Here is a 25,107-nt window from a genome sequence, read left to right as displayed (position 1 = left end):
TTGCAGTGGAATAGCCTGCTTGCCTGCGCGCAGGGAGCTGGTGAAATTGCATTTCAGCTCGAAGGCCAGGGTTTTCTCTTTGGCTTCTTTTTTTGGTGGGGGGGCTGCTGTTGTATTATCTTTCTCCTATACACCCCACAGCACAAAAGAGCCCCAGCAAGAATTTTTCTGAATCCATAATAGTTTTGTACAACAACAGCGACGGAGAAGAAAGAAAATCTATTAACTGTCCTCTCTCACCAACAAGGCCTTCAGCTCGAGTACCTGAGGCCCGCTGTGAGGAGACTTGACCTCAGGGAGCCAGACTTACGTTTGAAACACAGCTGGCGAGGCTTTGTTTGAGGAAATTAAAAATCTCTCTCTCTCTCTCTCTCTCTCTCTCTCTCTCTCTCTCTCTCTCTCTCTCTCTCTCTCTCTCTCTCTCTGTGTGTGTGTCTCTCTCTCTCTCTCTCTCTCTCTCTCTCTCTCTCGCTCTCTCTGTGTCTCTCTCTCTTGAATAGGCATCAAAACATTTTGCTTCTTATTTTCAGCATTTGCTTCTCCTTACATCCTGCTGCTGCTTGCTAACTGCTGTTTCATGTGTTCTGGCGGCGGGGTGAAGAAACAGGGTTATTGTGCTGTGGAGCGAGTGCTGATTGGTGCTGCTGGAGTGGCAGCTTTGGGTTGACCATCTAGAGAGCTGCATTAGGTGACTGTGAATCTGGACTGTGTTCATGTATAAAAAAATAAGTAAATATTGTTACTTGTATGTATGTATTTATTTATTTATTAGTTCGTTCATTCATTTATTCATTCACTTAGACTAGGGCTATGTATTGGCAAGAACCTGGCAATACAATATGAGTCACACTAAAGGGGTGACAATTCAGTAGCTTTCTATTGTAAGCAAGACAATATTACAGTTATATTTATTTATTTATAAAAATCCATTTTTAGAAAAATGCATAGTAAAAGAAATACACTATAATATACAGAAAATCTGAGTTTTTATGCAGTCGGACCGAGTACAACACTGCTGTCTAGTGGTCGGGTTTGAACACTAAATGAGCCACTGTCTGCCACCAATTTTTGCAAGCAAACGATGTATTAAAAATTCATACAGTATTGCAAAACATAACATTGCCATCCTCTGGTCTATCTGATATACCCTTTTTAGTTTAGTAGACACAAATTAAGCCTAGTCTAGGGATGAATTGTGAATTGCAGCCATTATGATTAACATCTGGGTCCCAGGAAAGTTGGGCCATAGACATGCAATGCTGATGTGCCTTAAACAAAGTCAGGTGGATTATTATTAGTATTAGTGGTATTAGTATTTAGTTATATACTGTGTATATTTATTTGACATGCCCTTGTTCAAAGATTTGGGCACCACTGGTCAAATGACCCACAATTGTACAAGTGTAAATTTGTGAGGGGTAGTTATAATGTGAAGGTGAACATATATATAATACGATTAGAACTAAAAAATGTTTTTTAGATTTATTTAATTAATATGAATAATACTGTACATTAAATGTTGATCATCTGAATGGTGCTGCCTCTATGCTATGTAGGCCAAACTACAGAGTGTGTGTGTGTGTGTGTGTGTGTGTGTGTGTGTGTGTGTGTGTGTGTAATAAAGACATTGGCCTCAGATGGCAGAGAAGCATGTTTTTTCATGCCCTATGGTTATAACAAATTAACGAATTAATAAGACATTTGGTGTTGCTCGTCCTTCCCCATGACTGCCCGCTATCTTCAGCATGACGAGAGCCGTCCTTCATTTCAAGATTCCCACAAAAAAAAGAGTTTGTTCAGGGAGCTTGGGCACAAAACCATGCAGTACAGCCTACAAATGGACCCAAAATTAAAACTCACGTCCTGTAATCCCCCCCCCACTTCTATATTAACAATGGAAGCCTAACACAACCTAACCCAAGGCACAATATAACATGGCCTGTTTATGTAGTTAAACATGTTCTAGTAGAATGTGCTTTTGATTATCTTCTTGTGTTCCAATAGCAATTGTGTACCAATCTTCCCAGCAGTGGGACAGGTGTTTACTTCTGTAGACCTTTTTTTTTTTTTTGTACCTTTTTTTTTTATCATTTTTCTTGTGTGTGATGACTAAGTTGCGTGTAAAGGTCACAAAATTCACACCTAATTTATTTGAAATGTGTCTTGGTGGCTGTCATAGAGCACCGTTTTGAAGCAGATCAAAGACACTTAGTGAGAGCTAGGCAGGCTGAACACTACAGCCTCCACACTACAGCCTCCAAACATGGTGGAGGTAGTTTCTTACATGATTACTGTAACAACCCCCCCAAAGTTAACCCCAAAGTTAAACATAGTTCCATATAGCTTCAAAAAGTGTTTCACTATTGCTTAAAGAATTGTTCCTTGGTGTTTTCTGACAGTATAGGGTCTTGTGCTGGAGGAGAGTTTCAGCTATAATCCGTATCCTTTTAACCTTAATAATTATTCCTTAATAATTATTTTTAAATTATGAAAAATAATCAGCATTTTATCAGAGTTTTATTATTTCTTTTTTTTTTTACAACATTAAAATAACATTTAAATTACAGTTTTCAGCTTTTTTTTCTGAAATGAGTGTGCTGTTTGACCCCTCTACATGAATCTAATCTCTGCTGGATTAGGGTTGCAGATCCCCCGCTGCTATAGGTGTTCAGGAATGCGAAAGCCTCCTCCTCCTGTGGTGTGGTTCTTCCCGCTCTGGGGACGTTCTCCACATCACTGCTGCTGCAAGCACTCGGTGGCTGAGCACGGAGAGCCAGGTGGTGGGGCTGAGCCTTGCCGTGCTGCGTGCTGACATTTGCCTGCTCCGAGTGCTGCAGGGAGAGGAAAAATCTGCTTTTCCATATGCTTATGTCGGCCCGACCCCTCCCCCCCACACTCCCCCGGCCCCCTGAGTCCCTGGCAGATGGCTCCCTCAGCGCTGTTTACCTTGAGTAGCCGTCCCAGATGCGGCATGTGTCCATAGGCATTCCCGTTCCGATCCTGTGGGGCTGTCTGAAGGCCCCTTATTTCACATTTGATAAACCCAGGATGCTATTGAGACACTACAAAGCCTGCTAATGAGTTGTCATTCACGCACGTAGCCCCTAAACAACTGGGAAACGGTTCGGCCCACTTTACCACTCCGAATTGCGGTCACATTGACCCTGAACCCTTGTTTAGTTATTGTTAAGTTGCTGGGAAACGTTCTCTAAACACCTTATACATCCAAAATCAAAAGACTATGACACACAGTTCCATTCATTCCCCCTTGTGCTGCTGTACCAGCCTGTACTCGTCTGAGAAAGATTTACACTAGATGCTGCAACATTGCTGTGAGCAGGATTTGATTTAGCCATATTTGAATGAGGTCAGGTACTGATGTTGGTCCCAAAGGTACTGGATGGAACTCCAGAGAATGCAGTTCCACTGCTCCACATCCCAATGCTGTGGGGCTTAATACCCCTCTAGCCTGTGCTCTGCATTTGGCATGGGACACCTGCGCCTTGAAGAAGCTGAATCAATTAGTTAGACAAGGCCTTTAAACACACACAAGACATATAGACTAAGCACTGTTGACTTTGGCCTATTTCATGTCAATGGAACTGGCCCACTGTGTAAATCCACGTGTGCCCCCTGCAGTTCCCTACATGCATGTTCCTCCCCCCCCCTTTCTGTTGTCCTCATTCTCCTGTTCGTCTTGGGTTTTTACTGTGCCTCCACACTTGTTTGCGTCGCTGCCTGTTTTGCGGACATATGGGCTCTCTCCCGGATGGCCATGTGGCCGCAGACTGGCTTCCAGATGTTTCTGTGTTGGAGATCCAGATGCTTTTGGCTCCACGTAGGTAGAGCAACACTCCAGTTGATTGTTTTAAAGCCTGATTACCTCCCCTACATCCGTGCAATATGGGGAGTATCTCCTTGTGGACCATCCAAAGCCTTTTGTATCTACCGTTGGGAAGAACACACCCTGTACACGTCTGTTAACTGGCATTAAGGACACGGTCGGGAGGTTGTCACTGATTGATTCGCCTCTATGCATGAACAGGGGTGGGAAAAGGCATTGCTGTGCTTCAGCTGTGTCGATTATATGAGTGAATTGATGACATTTGCTGTGCATCTGTTTGTTTTTGTAATAGGACTAAAATCTTTATGCTACTTTTGCTAGAAGACAAATTCCTCAGATCAACATTAAATTGATAAGACACAGAAGTCATTCAGAGCGAGTCTGGTGTGAAACGGTCTGTTCTAAAGACATAATTTTCTTTCTTTTTTTTTTTGTCATAATTTCCCCTCCAAATTTAGCTCTGATACATGTGATCTGATATCTGATACTATTTTCGAACTGCCGCCAATGCAGCATCACTAGGAGACAACACAGTCGCAGGAAAGCTCCGTATCCCTAGCTCTGATACATTACCCAGAGAGAACATGGACGATTGTGCTCTCTCAGGCTCCGGGTGCTGATCGGTTCTAGAGAAACTTGCCATCACAATAGTGGTGAATGGAACCATCTGAACCTTTAAAAGCTCCCTCACAAAATGTTATTGGATCAGCTGGTTATGAATATGCTGCCTGATACCTGAAACTCTGTTTCACTGTAGTTCTGAGAAGATGTTGGGTCATTGAAATGGTGGAGGGGTACATGCAGGGCGTTGTGGGGCAAAAATAGTTGGCAAGTTTATGTACAGTGAACCACAATTTCACACTAAACCCCCACTCCAAATGTGATAATCTCAGACACTGAACTATACAGGGATTTTGAAAGGTCTGTTAGTCAGTAAAATTGGAGCAAAAACCATGCTTGAATAAAAATGGTCTGAAATTAATTAAAGACTGTCCTCAACTAAATTCAAAGATAAATAAGAGAATCATAATCGAATCCTCATAAGATCTGAGATTTACACCACTAGTGTTGTAGTACAACAGTAGCACATCCTTCCAGGGTGGTGGGCTGGTATCTTTGCTCGCTCTGAGTTGAGAGACTCCAGATTGGGCTGGGTCGGAGGGAAAGCTGGGCGTTTTGCCACGGATCTGCGCAAGCCTGGCCCTTGAGAACTGTTGCACCTGCGGGGGGAAAAAAGCTATTCACTTTCTAAATTGGAGGAGATGAGCTGACCTTGGTCTTTTCCTCAATAAAGACATTTATAGACACTGGGAGAGAGACGCAGCAGGGCTACAAGGAATGCAGGTTAAATCTGAAAAAAAAAGAAATATTTTTTCCTGTTTGCATTCCAGCTGAATGACTTCCCTAGTGCTTCTTAAGTGTTTAGTTAAGAGCTTGTTTGACCACCGCAGCAGTAAATATGCTGAGGTCATCCAGGGCCTTGTATTCTGGTATTGTAAAATTGCATGTTTTCACCACATGCAGAAATGTTGGTTGAGTGGGTCTTGATTTGGTGGCAGCCAAGGTGCAGATATATATTTTTTGGGGGGAGAGAGGGAGTCATGTTTGTCCATGACCTTGCAGGCTCTGTCTAATTGTCTGTTGGAGTATCTTTTAGTGGTCATGATGCTTTGGTATGGTCACATTCATGAATTCAGAAATGCAGGTTCTGTTGATTGTGGGTTGAAGGAGAGAAGTGCACAGTTGTCTCTATAGTCAGGCCAGGCTTTCAACCAAATGAATTGTTAGGATGATGCATTATGTTCCAGTAATCTTTCTGGAATATATAATAGGAATTATCGGAAGTGCTGTGGGAATGGGCTCCTATAAGTGACGCTTCTGTAGCACTTATACAAGATGACGTGAATACCACTGATTATGTTGAAACAGCAGGGCATGTGAAGGTTGGGGATCTCTGTTTTATGGTAACTGAACAGTTGGTTCTCAGAGTAGATGTGTTGAAGAAATGGGCATTGTGAACTCCTGAGACACTTTTGATGAGGGTCAGATTTTTATGTCCAGGCAACTGGGTCTGAGCATCTCCCAAACAGCTCCTAGGTTAACAGCGGTAAATGGGCTCAAGATGCTTTTAATGTTTACCTGCTGTGTGAACATAGCCTCAAATAAAGGAATGTCAACAGGCAAGATAATCAAACAAAGTTGCTTAATGAGGCTGGTAATGTGAACATAGCCATAGTGCAGTTTCTGGTGTACTGAGTCCAGAGTAGAGATGCTATTATCCCTTTAACAGGTCAATGGAGAACTTGTAGCATGATTTTGAAGCGGTTAATGTAAGATGAAAATGCTTCATAATGTTGCTTTAAGTGTAGTGGATTAAAAGCCTTGGCCTTCTTTGGGCTGCAATGCAGGTTTTTATAGTCCCGGTTTAATATGTACTCTTTAATTTAGTTAGTGTTTTTTTTTATTTATTTTTTTATTTATTATTATTTTTTTGGCATTAAAGCCCTTTTACCGCCCCTGTATTCTCCAGAAGACGCTCAGCATTGAAACAGTCTCCAAAGAAGAAGGGTGAATTCTTGGTGCGCTACAATAGAGAGGGAAAAAAATCAATCAGCACATGCTGAGTATTGAGACGTGGTTTCTATAGAAAACGCCAGCATCGATTATGATTGAGAGCACGTTTGCCATCTGTTTATACAAGGGCCTACAGAAAACACATCCGGAGTGACTTCTTAATCATCAGGTAGATGGCCTGGCACAGCTTCCCTCCATAAACACAACAGGAAAGCCAGGCTGGTAAAGTGTGTTCTAAAAGTACGTGTTTATTCTGCTTAAGTGGCTGTGCTATTCGCTGTTGCATGAACAGCAGGGCCTAAATAGTGTAAACAGAGGGAGTTGACGGAGGCAGGCGGCGCCAAGGGCCTCTATCTCTCTCTCTCTGCCCCTCTTGCTGTCTCTCGCTCACGCTCTCTCTCTACTTCGTTCATTAATGCTTAATGTGACGGAACACCACTTGTCTAGTCCTTCACAAAGACGAGGGCTGGAATTAAAAGTGATGAGCCGGGAGACGGCGTTTGATTCGGTTCTTTTGTTAGTGCTCGTCCAAGGCCTCCTCGCTAAATGGGTGTTTACCATATCTAATAACAGGGTGGAGAGATGAAAGAAAAAAGATAATCAGGGTAAATGGGTAAAAAAAATAACCAATAAAAATAACGCAATGTCACGGACAAAAGGGAACAATTTGTATGTTTGATTGCCTGTCGTTGTGTTTGCCGTCAGAAATACAGTTAACCAAGTAATTGATGGATAATAATCAGCCAGTCTTGAAGAAATCAGTTGAGTAAAGTAAGGACAGACTGTAATTAGCTGGGGTGTGTACAGAAAGTGTGCAGAAGATCACTGTGGAAATATGTACAGCTATTAATTTGGGCCGGTTTCCCTAAAGCGTCTTAGCGGTTGGAGCGTTTTAACTGACAGCGCAAGTGCTTGGTGTAATGGTGTCTCCACCACTTCTTGGTGCTTCTGGATAACCCAGTTTAGTATCTGCACCCAATCCTCTAGAAAATGCACCACTTGTCCCAGAACATCACTGCAGTTACAAATGCTTTGGTCTTTGCATCAGAAATGAACTGGATGCAGTTGTTGGCACCCACATCTTGGGGTGTTTTCACTCTTGTCCTACACGGGACCGATTCTGGGTTTGTTGTGGGGTTGTGCTTTCACACAGAAGAATTCTATACGAGCCATGGATTGAATGTGCAATTCTGAACATCACTAGGTTCCTCTGTATATGGCTTTCCCTTATTTTCCTTGAACACAAACACTCATTTAGCGAAGAACGGTGCTTTCTGGAGCCAGGAGCCGCTCTCATAGAAGAAGGATTTTAGCCAAGTCTAAGCAGTCATGTGACAAAATGTGCCAGTCCTACTACCCCTCACATGACACCAAGAGTGGGTAGGTTCCACACCCGCAGTGCTCCAGACCACAGATTTCAGAAGGACCAGAGATCGGTGTTCTGGGCCGCTCCCAGGCTTGAAAAAAGTTCACATTTGACCAAATGTGCTGAATGTGTTCTGTAATTGTAGTTGATTGTAGGTGATGCTGATGTTTGAACTCTGCAGCATTACAGTACTAGTCTTATTCTGTTAATCAGTGCTGGTGGAAACACTAAACAGAAAATGTGTCCAATCAGGATTGTTTTTCTCAGTGGTATCTGGGTAGATACAGCTAAAATGACTCTCTATTGGTTGGAACTACTCTGGTAGAACTGAAGGCCACCAGAACAACCACCAGCATAATTAGTAATTAATGGGTCACATTCTGATTTCCAATAGGTGGGACCAGTTTCATGGATTTTTTTTTTTTTTTCTGGTGGTTTTAGGTAGGCTGTGAGTTGTAAAAGTCACTCTAGTCCTACTGGAGGTTCTAGACATCACTATGACCAGATCCAAAGAGCTCTGAGGCCTTCAGGAAGAAGATTGTAGATGTGTATCAGTCTAGGAAAGGGTCTTTTAAAAATCTCTTCATTCTAATTGTGAATCATTCTAACAAGTTCAGCCCAAGAACAGACCACAGAATGTGTAAAGTCGTCTCCATAGGATCTGCAGGCAGCTCTTGTCGCTGTTATCTGCCAACAAAGAGAGACCGCACACGTTTGTTATTTAATTTTTTTTAAAAAGGTAACCCCTAGACCAAGACCTGGACTTCTAGAATGGTGGGCTTTGGACAGATAAAACTTGATTTTTGCCCTGATGTTTTTTGACCGTGTGAGCAGAATAAATGTCACTCTTGTTCTTCTGGAGGTTCTAGATAGGCTTTGTGTCTAAACTGTGGTTGGAGCAGAACAAATGTCACTCTTATCCTTCTGGAAGTTCTAGATACTGACTGAGTGTAAGTGGAACTATAAACAACAAACGTCACTAATCCCTCTGGAGATTTTAGATTGTCTGAGTGTAAGCGGTAGTGTGAGCAGATCAAGTGTCGCTCTAGTCTGTTTTGAGGTTCTAGATAGGCTGTAAATGGTAGTGTGAGCAGAATAAACATTACTCCCTCTGGAAGTTCTAGATAAGCACTGAGCGTAAGTGGGACTGTGAATAGCAAACGTCACAGTTCTTCTGGTGGTTCTAGATAGGCTGAGAGTAAGCAGTATAGTAATTTGAGCAGGTTTCAGGTCGTGGTTAAAAATGGACCTACTTCTTCAACTGTCTGTGTTTAATCTAGAACGGCCACAGCACATTAAAAGGTTAACTTGGCATTAACATTTTACTAACATGCTAAGTTTTGACATTAGTGACCTGAGGAATGGGCCTAGCGCTTATCGTGACTGGAGTCCTGCATGAGAATGTAAGTGAAGCTCCAACCCGACCCATAGTCGTGAGTTTGAGCCCCCTTGATGTTGGTGCGCAGGCTGCTGTGGCATCTCATGAGTGTTCAGTGTGCTGGACTTGGACTTATCTCCTGAGTGTTGCTCTGTTTCTCTCTCTCCCTCTACCTCACTCTCTCTGGAGCAGTGGCGGTAGTGGGGAGCAGCTGTGGCTCACTTTGCGCTCCCTGACTAACGCCATCCTCTCCAGCTGTCATCTACACTCTCTCCCAGCTGCTGCCCTGCACGTTAACCCACTTCCCTCGCAAAAAAAGAGAAACAAATAAGAGAAAGAGAAATAAACAAAACAGGCTGAGCGCGCTGGGACCTGGCTGGGCCCGGGCTGGGATGCCGTCAGCACCGTTACACCCGGGTCTGGAACTAGCTGTGCTGAGCGCGCTCTCAGGAGACTGATATTTACCACCTTCTGCTCTTTACTGGCCTGTTTTTTATCCACACGTTTATTATTTATTCTTTTTTTACTTCCAAAGCACATTATTAGAAGTCCATTCTGGATATGAATATTATTAGAACTTCATGCTGGGTACTAACGTTATCAGAACTGAATGTTAATTTTAGATGATAATTCCGTTCTCTCTCTCTTTCGTTCTTCTTTGTTGCACTGCAGATGATACTGATATTGTTTTTATTCTTAAGGAACAACATCAAAACTCATCAAGCTCCTAGAGGAACCGGCCGAGTATTTTGACCCCCAGCGAGGGAGAAGTCCTGTCAATAGCACCCTCATCCCCGTGAAAGGCATCAACAACTTGGGGAACACCTGCTTCTTCAATGCTGTCATGCAGGTAATACGGAGTGCACACCACAGCCACAATTTACCTTTACCTCACACCCTGATATTTTCAAGCAAGTCCTCGATGGCATTGGTAATTTTTAGTCTTTACAGTTAAAAGAAGCTCAGTCAAAGTCTCATTTGTAAATGAGCGTGAAAATAGCTGAGGTTGATTATAGGTGAAGAACTGTAAAACGAAGGCCCCAAATGCAAATTTTATATGCAAAATTAGTGAAAGCCAAGTCTTCAAAGTCCCGGCAAAGTAAAAAAAAAAAACAGAAGAATATAGAGTAAAAGACTGACCTCAAGGTTCTGCCTGGGTCTGTGGGTTTACTTGCATTGAAAGCTGGAATATACTGGATGGGGATGTTGTAGAACAGTCATCTGCACACACATGAAAGACATGAATAAACTGAATGTAATGAAAATAAATTACTTAATTTCTGAAAGAGTTTGGATTTCATACAGAAACGCAAGTATGCATTAGTAATTACCTCAACTGTAGCTACCTTTTTAATCTGACCTCCAGTCCCAGCGTGATTAATTTTGTGCCTTCTTTTGTAGAACCTGTCTCAGACACACATGCTCAATGACCTCATCCAAGAAGTAAAGGAGAAAGGACACAAGCTGAAGATCTGTCCCCATCCGGAGACCAACCTGGTACACCACATATTATCCATATAAATAAACAGATGTATACAAAGTTGTTCAGGGCAGGTTTGGGGTGAAACACATCTAGTGGAGGTGAATCGAACCAGACATCCGAAGCTCTAAAAACTCCCTGTAAGAAAGTTATTAAACCAAACGGTTCTGAATACACTGCCTGATGCATGAGCCCCTGCTTTTGCATAGTTTTAAAAAGACCCTGAGTATAAACATGTTGCATATCGTTAAAGTGGTGGAGAGATACTGCAGGGCACTGTGTGGCAAAAATTAGTCACCAAAGAAAATTGATTCAGGTTTGTCACAATTTTACCATCATCTCAGAAGACGTGTGTATCTTCACTGATTGGTTTAGATAATACATGAAATGGCTATATTTGTCATCTTGCATGGTTAAGGTACTTGTTACTTCAGGCTCCTGCAGATGGCGGTACATGAGGATGGAAAAATGGGACACAAAGCAGATGTTATTTGCGTGATTGCATTTGGCCATCCTAAAGGCCGTAGTGTGAAGCCACTCCGCTCCTAATGTTGCATGGTATGCAGTTCTCCGCTGAGTGTTCTTTCTGGAATTGGTGGAAGCAATTCCTGCCTGGAAGCAAACTATTTTCATTCCCAAGCCGTGAAACTCGCCGGCAGGTCCTCGTTCATCAGCTTCGTCTTTTGGCCACAATGTCTGACGAGAATTTGCTGTAGACTAGGATTTCTGCCGCTTTCAAACAAATTCAAATTCAGTGACCTCCCTAACGCTGTGGTCTTTGGCATGCCCAAATGTAGTTCTTCCTTGTAGCCAATCATGAACATCTACTTCACGACCCATTTTTCACACATCCAACCAGACATTCACTGCTCTGTACCACCTCTTCACAATCTATAAATTCTGTTGCACTCTCCTCATGCAACGCCACCTGCTGGAGCTTGAAGTTGCTACCACCTTAAACAGACAAGAGGACTAATGTTTTAGCAGTTACATTTCCAAAAAAGTGCCTAGTGCATTTTGAACTGCCAGTTCATAGTTGTGTATGTGTTGTGTTTGTCCAGGGGCCGCTGACGATTACCTTGCCTAGTCCTGAACCCCTGACCTCAGCCATGTTCCTGTTCCTCCACAGCATGAAAGAGCCTGGAAAAGGGCCTGTTTCTCCAAAAATCCTGTTCAGCCAGCTCTGCCAGAAGTAAGCAAGCACTGTGGTGTGTCTGTGTGTGTCTGTGTGTGTCTGTGTGTGTCTGTGTGTGTCTGTGTGTGTGTGAGAGAGAGAGATTTTGTGAGGCCTGCAGTATGTCACAATAAAACAACACTTAAACTGTCAATAAAGGACACTTAAAATAGAAAGTAATAGAAATGGTCGTTGCAATTCAGCGTACAGGACTCTCACTTTACTGACACGACACCCCAATCGTAACCATGGTAGTTTTTGTCCTGCCTGGGCTTTAACGATCATATTTGAGCTGATCTCGAATGGACTGAAGGTGCTACTGACCGGCTGCTGCCTGCTAGCACCTGGCATGCACCTGCCTGAACAGGTTTGTGTCACTGCATTCACACCTTTTAATACCTACGTTCAAACTCCCCTTCAGCCTAGCACTGCATACAGTTCAAAGCACCTGTACACCGTCCATCAAAAGTGTAGGGACGCCCAGCTTATACTCATACTGGAACTATGGAATGTGCTGGAATAAGTGATGCATGGGAACAGCCATAACATTAAAACCTAGATCTAGATCTATCATGAAATCCATGATAATCTGGATGTTATGGCACCTGTCTAGATGTTGGTTGTATTAGGTAGCAGGTGAACAGTCGTGAGCGAGTGTAAGAATCGGAGTGACTTTAACAAGTGATTGCTAGACGGCTGAACAGCTTCAAAACATCAGACATGTCTTGTGGGTTGTTCCTGGAATGCAGTGGTCACTACCTATCAACCGTGCTCTGAGGAAAGACAGCCGGTGAACCGAGGACAGAGTCATGTGCGCCCAAGGCTCATTGATGCGATCCATGGAGGCCCCCGCCTTGCAGCATCGGGCATACTGGACTGTAGTTAGCCACTGCTCGCATAAAGTGAGCGTGCTAGTGCTGCGTGCTGGTACCATCACACACAGCTTAAAACACCCTCTGCCACCTGGGTTTTGTCCCTTTTACCCAGCTAGCGTGTGTAAATAGCCAGTGGATGGTGAGTTGGTCTGTGGTTGGGTTTAGGAAGCGCAGGTTAGGTCACTGAACTTCAGCACGGCTGGGTGGTCCACTTTATGTTCCAGGTTGCTCTGTTTGCCTGGATGACTGGAGCACTCGTCCTTTTAGAACATGGTGAGTGACTGGTTGGGTGTGTGTGGAGGGGGCATTGACTGCCTGTTTGTTGGCTGGGTGGGTGGGTGGCTATGTATGCATGCATGGCCTCCTCCTCACCTGACACCACCACAGCCTAAAGCGGTGAGGCATTCACTTGAGTGTACCTTGCACGCACACACACACACATGCACACACAAACTCTGACACAGCTCAAAGTAGCTTTCCTGTTAGCTGAATTGAATCATTAATACATATTTATAGAGTACTGGACACCTTGTACGAAGGAAGATGTGTTGGTTTAGTGCAGTTTATGGAAACTGGAGACTTGAGTTACATTTTAGATGTGGGTGAATATTAATAATACTCTAAATGTAGATATTGATATACACTGAGGTGTAGCTACAGTCTCTCATTAGGCTGTATAATAATGAATAACATTTATATTCGTGTGTGTGTGTGTGTGTGTGTGTGTGTGTGTGTGTGTAACTGTATGGGCAGCTGGAGGTTGTTGACATGGCTTTTCCAAGTCCAGACTCACCGCCAGCTGCACTGGTCAGAACAGGACCAGCGCCAAACCCGGTCCAGCAGGCACACACTGCTGACCACACATTGCTTCTGGTGCCAGTGAGGGTCACAGCCTGTGACCATACATGCACTGTGAACAGACATGCACTGCCCCCCTCTATGCACGTCTGTATAAAAACAAACGTTGAAGCCACACTATGTAAAGAACAGCTGAGGGCAAATGCTGTCTGTGAAGTTGCTACTCCGGGCTTGGTGCGCTGCTAACTGCACTATGCATTACTATGGTGAAGCGGGCAGGGCAACACTTGCGGGAACTATGTTTAATGCTGCGTTAAACTACCAATATCAGGAACTAATAAAATTGTATAAATAATAAATTATTGTTGGTAGTATAATTTTATAAGAAAGAATGAATAATTATTTAAATGGAAAGAATATATTGATATTAATACGATAAGTATAAGAATAAGTTAAGTAGAAATAATCCATCAAATATCGGACACAAATAAACACTAAATAATAAACAATTATTAGTAGTATAATTTGTGTAAGAAAGTAAAAGAAAAGAGAAAAAAACTGTATAGTAGTGGTTTTGATCATAAGATTATTTTAAACTATTTGACTTTTTTTTTTCATTTTATATGACTGGCTTTTTGGGTGGCACAATGGCGCCGCAGGTAATGCATGTGTCATCTGTGGGACATTCTCCCCTTGTTTGCGTGTGTTTCCTCTGGGTACTGTGGTTTCCTCCCGCCTCCTAAAAACAGACATGGTAAGTGAATTGACCATGCTAAAGTGTGTGCGTAGTACCCTGTGAAACGTGTACAGGGGGTATTCCTGCCTTGCGCCCAACGATCCCGGGTAGGCTGTAGACCCACCGCGACTTTGACGAGGAAGAAGTGGGTGAGAAGATGTATGGATGAATAACTACCATTTTCTTGGTTTAAGTAGTCTGCATTAATGGTTAGATAATCGGGCCGACTGATGTTTTTTGCTTTTTAGCCTAAATCAAGTATTATTATTTACATTAAGCTGTTTTTTTGGGGGTTAATTTGATGTATTTAATTTCATTGTAATTTCATGTATTTATTGCCTCATTTAATTGTAAAGCGTGTCAATCAAATACCCACCATATCAAGTTATAGATGGCACAGTTATAGATATAGTCTATAATATAAATAGAATTATAGAAAAGCAGCTGTAACTCAAATGCTAATATGGGTTGAAAGCTTAAAGTTTACAGCATGGGTTGAGGTGTTATTGGAGTTGTTAGGTGTTTTTTTTTTTTTTTTTTTTTTTTTTTTTTTTGGTGTGGAGTCGTTTTGTGGCGCTGAATGGCTTTGAGACATGTAGAATGTCTTTAATATTCTCCTGGAGTTTAGAGATTAGATGTTGAGACTCTGGCTGCTGCTATTGTCCCTCACTGACTGCTGTGTTCTTGCTGTGGACAGTGGAAGCAAATGGAAAGAATAGCAGTGGGTCAGTGTGGACTCAGTTTCTATTGCTCTCTCTTGCTTTGCGTGGGTTTGAGTCTTTAAATGATTTTAGGTCTTTATTTTGGTCTGAGGAGTCATTATGCAATGTTGAATGATGTTGAAATCTATGGATTTTCCTTTATCCTTCTATAGTAAAGAGATTAAACTCTTAGACTTGGGCCACTGCTGTTCCACACTGACCGCTGTGTTCTTGCTGTGGATAGTGGAAGCAAAGGAAAGCCAAAGAATAGCAGACCATACTTAACAAACTGTCTTCATATCTTTCGACAATTCCAGCCTATTCTTGTAACTCCTGTTTGTGCCATTGCGCTGAACTTGACTGTAGTGTTTGACCAAAGGCCTGAAAGATAGAGAATCTGTGTTGCGGAGAGCTTACACATCTCCAGAAAGCAGTTGTGGATAGCAGTGATAAAGGCATGCTGTCATTATGTACACACCGCTTGACTTGGCTCATTTATACGAGCAAAGAAGCTGAGTGGAAAATCTTTGATGTCAATAAAAGCTTGTCTTGGGCGATATAACAGTAATACCGTATTCCGCAGTAGTGAATAACTGTAGTGACTGTAGTGGTTGGTGTGGCACAACCGATAACACCAATACCTGCCCAGTAAGCTATTACACCCTGTGGGAGAACGGGGTTCGATTCCCGGTCTGGGTGACTCTGCTGTGCTAGACTGGGCAAGACTCTTAACACTGCATTGGCTCACCTCTGTAATATGATTTACCTTGTAAGTCACTCTGGGTAAGCAGACTGTTAGTTCGTAACTGAGCTAATGCTAACCAGACATGTATAAAGTACTAGAGACCCAGACTTGAGTAAAAGTACAAGTGTTCTATCAAAAAAGTGGTTTGAGTAGAAGTAGAAGTGTTTTTTAAGCTCCAGACTTAAGCGGAAGTACTAAAGTATTCAGCATTGTTTGTACTTCAGTATTGCAAGTAGTTTATTCTACAACTTACTGCTTAAGTACTGAAAGTAAAAGTACAAGTATTGTTATGTAGCAGTTAAAAGGCTGAATGTCATTGTTTATATTATTTAAAATGCTCAGACTTAAGGGCTGTCACAGTTCCTCTGGCTGTAGTACAAGGACAGGACTGTAGAAGACAGAGTTCATGTACTTGAGTCTTCAGTTAACTCTAAACAAACCCGCCCAAAAAAAAAAGAAAGGCTGAACAGAACTGACTCAACCTGCCACATACAAGTGTTTCACAGGTCACTAATCGTTACGAGTAACAATACAGCACATAAACACTGTAACAGAGTGAAAGTATTAAACTCATCCAAAATATGCAGTGAAGTAAAAGTGGAAGTAGGAGAAATAAATACTTCATTAGATACAGATACAGTATTTCAGTTCTACTTCCGTACTATACGTGCTAACCAGCCTCTCTTTCCTCAGTCAGAGCAGTTTAACATTTGTAATTGTCAGATTGACGGTTTACCATGTATTTTATGAATGGTTTAAACTGTGCAATGTTCACTTTGTCACCCTATGAGCAAACTGAGCTTTGAATGTGGTAATTTTGTTTTTTAAATGAGGCAAGATGACTTAATACCCCCCTCCCATTAATACTATTTTGTGATGGTGTAACTGTATGAAAAAAGTGGATACCACCCAGCCCTTCTAAAACCCCACCTGGATTAGCATTACAGACAAATGAAATGTTTTCTTGCTCACACAAAAACCTTGTATCTCCAAAATTGCACTTTTACAGCAGAAGGAATAGCCCTAACATTAAATGGGAGTCATTGTTAAACGATTTTATGCCCATTCGTCATGTAATTCGGCCACAGTGTAAAGAACAGCCAGTTTCATGTCATGACAAAAGGAGAAAAAACCTGTCCATATAAATGTAAAGCAATTATATGACCGCACAGAACCTCTTAGAATTAATAGTCTATCTTTAGAATCCACTAATGAGGTTATTTACATTCCAGTGGCCTCCTCTCTCAGCTCTCATGTGTGTATTCATCATTGAGCATATGAATGTTCACAAAGGCAGGTTATTTAGTGTGAATACTATATGATTGGCCTTGAATCGAGAGCATATACATATAGGACCATACAGGCATCTGATTGGAGCTAGCCTCATTATATATGCTTTGCATTGGAGAGCGCTTTCTAGGTTCTTTTAGACAACACTCGAGTGGTGAATAGTAAATAAAACCTGATCTTGAGGGAGACAAGTGAGCACATGTCTGTTTAACCTTACACTAAGTATCAAGGTGCATTGAGTTGAGTTGATTTGAATGTTCATATTTAATTCCATCACGAATGAACCATTCTGCATCAACTGACACAAATGTAAGTGGACTGAAAAACTGAACAGTGGAAATGACTGTGAATCTCAGTGTACTGTAGACTGAATCCGAATGTTTAACGGTTGGCAATGTTTCCAGTTGTGTAGTTTGTTCCCTATTGTCCTCTACATCTGGTCAGCAGCGTAGCAGCAGCGCAGCAGTATATACATTTTAGACTGCTCTTTGCCAGACCTAGTTGGGAGTGTTAATGATAGTTAAGAATATATTGATAGTTGGGAATATAAAGATGGGTAGTGTTTTTGTCTTTTTTCGGGTCGCTGGATACTATGGCAATCCAGCATACCACAGAAATGCTGGATACCATGGCAATCCAGCATACCACAGAAACGCAGGATACCAGGTTACCTTAACCTGCTGAATACCACAGCAAGCCTTGAAAACCACAGGATACCACGGCAATCTAGCATACCACAGAATTGCTGGATACCACAGAAACGCAGGATACCAGGTTACTTTAAACTTACCACAGACATGCTGGATACCATGGCAGCCCAGCATACCACATAAATGCTGGATACCACAGAAACTGGGTACCATGGAAACACACTGGATACCACACCAAACCTTGGATACCACAGCAACCCAGCACACTGCAGAACTGCTGGATACCACAGCAATCCAGCATATCACAGAAATGCTGGATACCATGGCAGCTCAGCATACCACAGAATTGCTGGATACCACAGAAACACGCTGGGTACCACAGCAACACAGCATACAGCAGAAATGCTGGATACTATGAATCCAGGGTACTACAGAAGCACAGGAGACAATAGAAACCCTGAATTCTACTTCAGTCCATGTTGAAGGCGTGCGGTGTCAAACCACAGAGATGACTTGTGTGCAAGATAATCAGATCAAATCATGTTTATTATTTATTTTACTGAATGTGCTTTGTAGCGCTGAGCAGGGTTGTATATTTAGTGCTGTGTGTGCGATCTCCAGGCTAATGCGTGCGAGGGTGTATTTGAGCGTGCTTGGTGTGTTTTGCACGCTCAGCTGATGCGGTATGGTGTGTGGTGGGGCGGGGGGTGGGGGTAGGTTGGGGTAAGAGCAGTCTGGTACTAACTCATCCGCTGTTAATTGTGTTAGCGGCTGCAGCTGTCCCGCTGTGGCAGGGCCAGATTGGGCACACCGCTAAAGGCTCCTTCTGCTTCATCTTCCACTGCAATGCGCTTCCAGAACACTTCTCTTTTTCTCTCTCTCTCCCTCTCTCTCGCTCACTCTCTCCTTCAGATGTCCCCCAGCCTCCACCAGCTCAACCATCACCAGACCCAGCCCCAAGAAATCCACAGTGTCATGGAAACTCTGGCTTTTGTTTGTTGCGCTCTTTTCACTTAAGTGGAAAGTGAGTTGTGGTCTATCCTGTTAAGCCGAGTGTACAGATCTTACGTCCCTGTTCAGAGGTTACAGAGTCATACAGCGTTCAACCACATAAGCAAGCCTGAACACCTTTGCACTGTTTAAAAGTGTGATGATTTAGGCCTGCTGTAAGCACCATGGTAATTGGTGGGGTATAAACTTTTATTACGTTAGTTATTTTACCCTCATAAAGGGAACCCTTTTTGAGTCCCCAAACATTGACTTTACATTTCATTTTTTACATTGCATTTTTTGCATGAATTAAACTTCAATCTTAACATAATGACTTGTACCACCTCAGAACATCTGATTTTGTTTTGTTTTTTTTGGTGATCATGCAGCCATCCATTTTTATTATTTTTATTTTTTAACCCAACTTTCCTCCCCATTTTAAGATAACCCAAAACAATCGCTAGTATTCTCCCCCATTACATGTACTGTTCCCGACACTGGGAGGGTGAGGACTGACACGCCTCCCCCCTCCGACACATGCCCAACCAGCCACCACCTGTTTTCGGACTGCAACCAACATGCACAGAGTAGTACTAGGTACCCAGCTCTGACGCATCAGCTAGCGGATGCCTGTGCCAGCCAGTATCACACTGAAGTGATGTGGGGGAGAAGAGAGCGTGCCATGTACCCTACCTGGAGTGCGCAAAGCCTATTGTGTTCTCTCTGGCTCTGGCTGCTGATGTCCCAGGATCCTCAGGTTGTGGTGGCCAGCTCTGAGACCCTCCCTTGTGTGTGCTTTAATCACACATATGTCACCGTACCAAAGCAGGATGAACTTTAAAAGCAGGAAGCAGTCGATGTTTCCTGTATAGCTGCCTGACACCGTCTTAGACCAGTACTTTCTTCTTGGATGGTGGGGTTTGACCCCTGATGGCACCCTCTGGGCAAAGCTCTGTAGAGGAGAGAGAGGACAGACACTGAGGAGGAGGGTGAAAGGGAGGGAGGGAGCGAAGGATGGAAGAAGGGCTGCATCCTGTGCCTGCTGCTGATGGCCTGTGTTAGAGCAGGTGGCAGAAGCTCCTTCTCCATGCTCGACCACCCAGAACTGTGCAAACCGTCAGAATGCATCAGCCCAAACTGCGTGACCATCCGTACTACTGCGCACACACCAGATCGCGCGCACACACACACACACACACACACACACACACACATTCACAAATAATCTCCAGTTCAGACCAGTACTAAAGCAGCTGAAGCTGGTGGACTCCTTAACCTGTCAGTTACACAGTAGTGTAGTCTGTACAGCCTATACCCACCTCTGAGGAAGCTAGTTGATTTCTTCATAACCAAGTAGAGCAACGACTTCACATTCGTCCATTTGTCCAAATTTTGTGGACACCCCGACTACTGAATATGCAATCAGCCACTTTAAGTTGCACCCATATCTGACGCATGTGGAAAAAGATGCGCGCACACCCACAGCTTTTCTAGTCCCTGTGAAGAACGACCAATTGAACAGGACTCTCTGGAGCTGATGGACGTAAACCTGTTGGCACCCTGCCTAATGCCAGGCCTGGGCTAGATGGGTATAAAGCCCCCCCATGCATTGAAGCAGTGGAACTTCGCTATGATGGTACTCCATCCAATTCTAAAATGGGAAGCTTGGGATGAGATAGGGTGATGATAATCAAACATCCTGACCTCAATCAAATCCTCACAGCAGTGCTCTAAAATCTAGTAGAAATTAAGTGTAGACTAAAGACTGGATAAACGACCCATTGTACAGACTGCATGGCTAGGTGCTTAATTTTATACATGTGATTGCGAAGTGTCCCATTACTTTTGTCCATATTGTGTGTGTGTGTGTGTGTGTGTGTGTGTGTGTGTGTGTGTGTGTCATTTAATGTATTAGTACAAGTAGGTTCTACACTAGCTATCATATGCATGGCAGCCCAATCATGCAGTGCACTGCCGTACAGTGGGACGTGACCTTTCACCTCTCTTCCTATCGGCTGTGTATGACACCACAACCAGCTGTCCCTGCACTGCTGCCGTCGCACAACAGGTTTCTGCAGCTCTGGCCGCAGCCAGACATCTGTCTGCAGCATCTGGCCAACATCTGGCCCAAGGTGGGCAGGGGAGAATCCAAGGAGAGACAACCTGTCTTGCAGAACGCATCCAGATCTTAATTTGTTTGGCAAATCGATTTGGTTTAGACCATGGTGAGACATGTAAATAAGGTTTTGTCCATGCTGAGAATGTGTTTCCGTAGCTTTATTGCAGATGTTTAAAGCAAATTAATGTAATTTTTTTGGGGGGCGAGTGTTTATAGAGATGAGATGCGATGAGATGAGGGGACAGTCTAAGTCCAGTGTTTGTTTGCAGCATTAGCCTAGAATCTTCTGTTGTCAATTAAGGATGTGTTTATACTTGTAATTGGGTTCCCTTGATTCGGACCAAGCTAGAAAATGAAGCACTGTTAGGGTTTAAGCCTGATTTGCTTTGCGTTCAAACCAAAAGGAAAAAAAGGTGAAGAATGACACACGGATGACAGAAGGCTGCAAGTAGAGACTGGTGTGTCTGTAAGTCCTACGTGACAGTAAAATGTAACATTACTGTGGCTGCATCGCCACTGTCACAATTTTACTGAGGCAGCTACACAAATGAAAGCAGTTCTAATGGTGGCTGGTTGGCTAACACTGTGTAGTGTGGTATTGTGTGGTTTGGGACACAGCCATGCAAAGCTAAAACGCAGAAACGTGGGCAAGTCTGCAGGAAGACTCACCGGTGGTAAAGCGGGCAGATGTGAAGGGCATGGCATTGGTGGAGCGAGAGGTCAGGGTTGATGCTAGATTCTGCGGGTAGGAGTGAACCCATGCCTGTGCGCAACTCCCGTGCTTTTGGTTCATTTAGATGCCTTTGGGTCGTAATGTGTTCAATACTTTGCTCTGAAACAAACAAGTGGACCAGGACCCCCTGAGAAGGTGTGTCTCTGCCCGTTTTTGGTAAAGTTTGAGCTGTACCATGGATACCTCTGCTAATAACGTTGATGAGACCTTGGCCCAAAGCTCGCTCACGCTTTCACAGGACATTCCATGCAGTGATCCATACACTTGTGATTAAATCTGAATGAGCTGGTGGTAAGAGTTACTTTGTAAACCCACCCCCGCCCCCCAATTAAAAAAAATTTATAAACAAAAATACTCTGATCTGAACCTTGAGGGGTGTGTTTTAGCTTTGAGGGAACATCTTCATTGTTTGTATCTTGGAGGACCACAGTTTACCTCAACAGTGGCCTTTTTTCTGACACTGTGTTAAATAGAGCTCTGAATAGTGACCCCTCCACTCTGGAGCTGTTCTGAATGAGCGTGCAGACTGCTCTGGGGGTATGGGTGTGGATGGGTGAGTGTATGAATGTGTGTGAGAGCGAGAGAGAACCCGGTGTAGAAATAAACCTGAAAGACAGTGATGTGTGCTTGTGCATACATGGTGTGGGTGTGGGGGTGTGTGTGACCCAGCTGGTTGAATGAAAGCTGTCAGCAGTAGAATAGCGGCTGCTGTTAGGAACTAAAACCTGGAGAGTTTCCGAATGCGGTAACAGAGGAAAGACCTTGAGCAAAAAGAATGGACATTCTTTTCGCTCTTTTGTACACGAGGAGACTGTTGATTTCTTTCTCTCTCTCTCTCTGTGTGTGTGTGTGTGTGTGTGTGTGTGTGTGTGTGTGTGTGTGTGTGGCTCTGCAGGGCTCCACGCTTTAAGGGCTACCAGCAGCAGGACAGCCAGGAGCTCCTGCACTACCTGCTGGACTCGGTCAGGGTGGAGGAGAGCAAGGTGAGTGTGTTTACTCTAATGCGGCCTAAGCAGATCTAATCAAGTCAGTACAGTCCAACACAGGAGAACTAGCGGGAAAATGTTTTGAAAACTGTTTGGTGAATACATTTTAAATATATTCAAATAAATATATATAATACATAAAAGCAAGAAATAAAATAAGATAAATGAAAAGAATCAGTCAACTTTTATTTACACTCAGAAATTCACTGAGGGTGACCCTCATTTCCAGAAAAAAAAAAATAATGTAGAACTGAAATAGAAATTAATAAACAAATGACATTTAATCAAACTAGAAAGAAATTTTAAACTTTAAAAAATACTAATTTAGACTGACTTTAAAACAAATAGATCAGTGTATGCTTTTAAACCAAGTAAACAAAATAACATCTTTAAAAAAAAACAAAATTAGCAAATGATTAAATAAGGAAACTAAAATGAAGCTAAACTAACTTTAAATTGTTGAAATGATAATAAAACAATAATAATTCTAAAGTATAACAAAAGTGATAATGTTAATAAAGTGAATGATGTTAAATAAATGAATAAAATAACTAAAAGGTAAAATAATACATAAGTAATATACAATTAATATACAAATAATAAACAAGGTATGGCAGAGTGGAAATGGTAAAAACAATTAGTTTAAAATGAGCTGAGCTTTAATGTTTCCTGTAGTGAATCAGCTCACTGCTGCACTGTAGCTTAAAGCAGATTTTCACAGTCCAGTAAAAACTCTCTGCACCTGGCAAGTTGATCCAATCACTTGAGTGAGTATGATAATTACTAGGCCTGCACAATATATCATTTGAGCATTGTCATCAGTGCGGAAGGCGATGTAAATCAAACGTCATTTTTTTGCTGTAATAGGGAGGGAAATTCTCTTTTTTAATATACCAGAGGCAGGTTGTATTTGCCTAATATCATTTATTTTCATAACACAGAGTGTATTAATCCTAGTACATGTTGGATCATTGAAATCTTGGGACTTCCAGTAATGTTTGGTAAACGTTTCAGGATTTTTTAAATGTAAATTTTGGTAATCTTTGGAGAAAAATGTTAACTAATTAATTAAACAACAGATAATTTATAGGGATCTGCATCTTACAAAAAACGATGTGTTAAATAGTACAACCAGTAACCATGGATGTAAGACCAGTTAATGCTGAGATTTTGGATGCATTTATTATATGTTTGTTGTCATGTATGGATGTCATGGGAAATGTCCTATAAAGTCCTAGAAAATGTTATCCTAAAAATAGTGCAACATCTAATACTGTACACATAATAGAAAATGGTGATGGAAATAAATAAAGGAAATAATTCGTTTATTATTGTGGTTGTACATAAGGGTTCATAGTGGGGTAGTGAGGAGTTTTAGGGTGACCCCTCCCTCGCGCCTCCTCAAGCCCCCCCAGCGAAACAGGCGTGTGGTCAGGAAGTGGTGGCGTGGCCCGGTGGCCCTGCGAGCCTGGCGGAGAGGGGAGGAGCGGAGACGGACCCCACTCAGACCTGTGAATGCTCACAGTTGTGGCACTTAGAAACCCTGCAAGTGGCGCGGCGGGCAGGGGGCATTGTGCAGCCTGGGAAACACACAGCTGCTGAGTGGGAGTCTTTCTCTCTCTCTCTCTCTCTCTCTCTCTCACACACACACACACACCACACACACACATGTATACAGGGGATTGGGGGTGGGGGGTGTTCACACTGCACAAATGCTCTCATTAACCACATTCGCTCATTCATGCATGCACGTGTATGTGTGTGTGTGTGTGTGTGTGTGTCAGCCTAACCACAGGAGTGTAATGTTTACAGTCATGGCTCAAATAGAGAAAAAGTGAAGTGCTTTTAGTTATCAGAACTATGTGCCCATATAAGCAATAGGCTGATTTATAGATATGTAGATCAATCAGCCATAACATTAAAACCACTGACGGGCAAAGGGCACCTGACTATAACTGTGATCTATGAGGCAGCAAGTGCACAGTCAGTTCTTTAAGTAAGTTGATGTGTTAAAAGCAAGAAAAATTAGCAAGTCAGAGCATCTCCAAAATGTCAGGCAGGTTTTGTGGGCTTTTCCTGGTATTCAGTGGTCAGTACCTGCCAAAAGTGCTCCAAGGAAGAACCACTGATGAACTGGTGACAGGATCATGGGTGCTCAAGCCTAATGCTCACGAAGGCCCCACCTCACAACTTACAGAGCTTAAAGCATCTACTGCTAATGTCTTGGTGTTGCTAGATACCACAGGATACCTTCAGGGGTCTTATGAAGTCCATGCCTTGATGGGTCAGAATTGAGCTGGTAGCTGTGTTTTGTGTATATATTTATGTTTTATGTTGTGTTTGTATAAGTGTGTGTGTGTGTGTGTGTGTGTGTGTGTGTGTGTGTGTGTGTGTGTGTGTGTGTGAACAAAAAACCCTCTAGCTGACTTGCAGAACCCCAGCATCAGTGTTTATTAGCTATAAGCATCAGCGATCAAAATATGCTAATTGACCAGTAATAGTAATTATCTCCAATTAACTTGTTAACTAATGATCTGAGCATTGACTTGCATGTAAAGATGGTTTCTTAAGAGAGGATCACATACACTCCTCTGAAAGTATGTTTGTGTGTGTGTATGTAGGGCTGGTGATTAATTAGTGAGCGACGCAGCAGGGAGCCCCTCAGAGA

The 25,107-nt window shown here is 42.8% G+C and overlaps 1 protein-coding gene across 2 annotated transcripts in view; it reads left to right on the top strand.

The window, feature by feature from the left end:
- The window catches only part of usp45 (ubiquitin specific peptidase 45), a 52,526-nt gene that overhangs the window by 11,146 nt on the left and 16,273 nt on the right, over positions 1 to 25,107 (top strand). For both annotated transcript variants that reach the window (XM_072668551.1, XM_072668550.1), the window contains exons 6-9: positions 9,864 to 10,012; positions 10,564 to 10,659; positions 11,704 to 11,834; positions 22,349 to 22,436. In XM_072668551.1, the coding sequence (XP_072524652.1) occupies positions 9,864 to 10,012; positions 10,564 to 10,659; positions 11,704 to 11,834; positions 22,349 to 22,436 (464 nt within the window). The remainder of the gene's footprint in view (positions 1 to 9,863; positions 10,013 to 10,563; positions 10,660 to 11,703; positions 11,835 to 22,348; positions 22,437 to 25,107) is intronic.

This window comes from Salminus brasiliensis, chromosome 23 (genome assembly GCF_030463535.1).
Source record: "Salminus brasiliensis chromosome 23, fSalBra1.hap2, whole genome shotgun sequence".
Lineage (NCBI taxonomy): Eukaryota > Metazoa > Chordata > Actinopteri > Characiformes > Bryconidae > Salminus > Salminus brasiliensis.
Note: the sequence above shows the minus strand (reverse complement) of the source record. Positions and strands in the feature narration are given on the sequence as shown.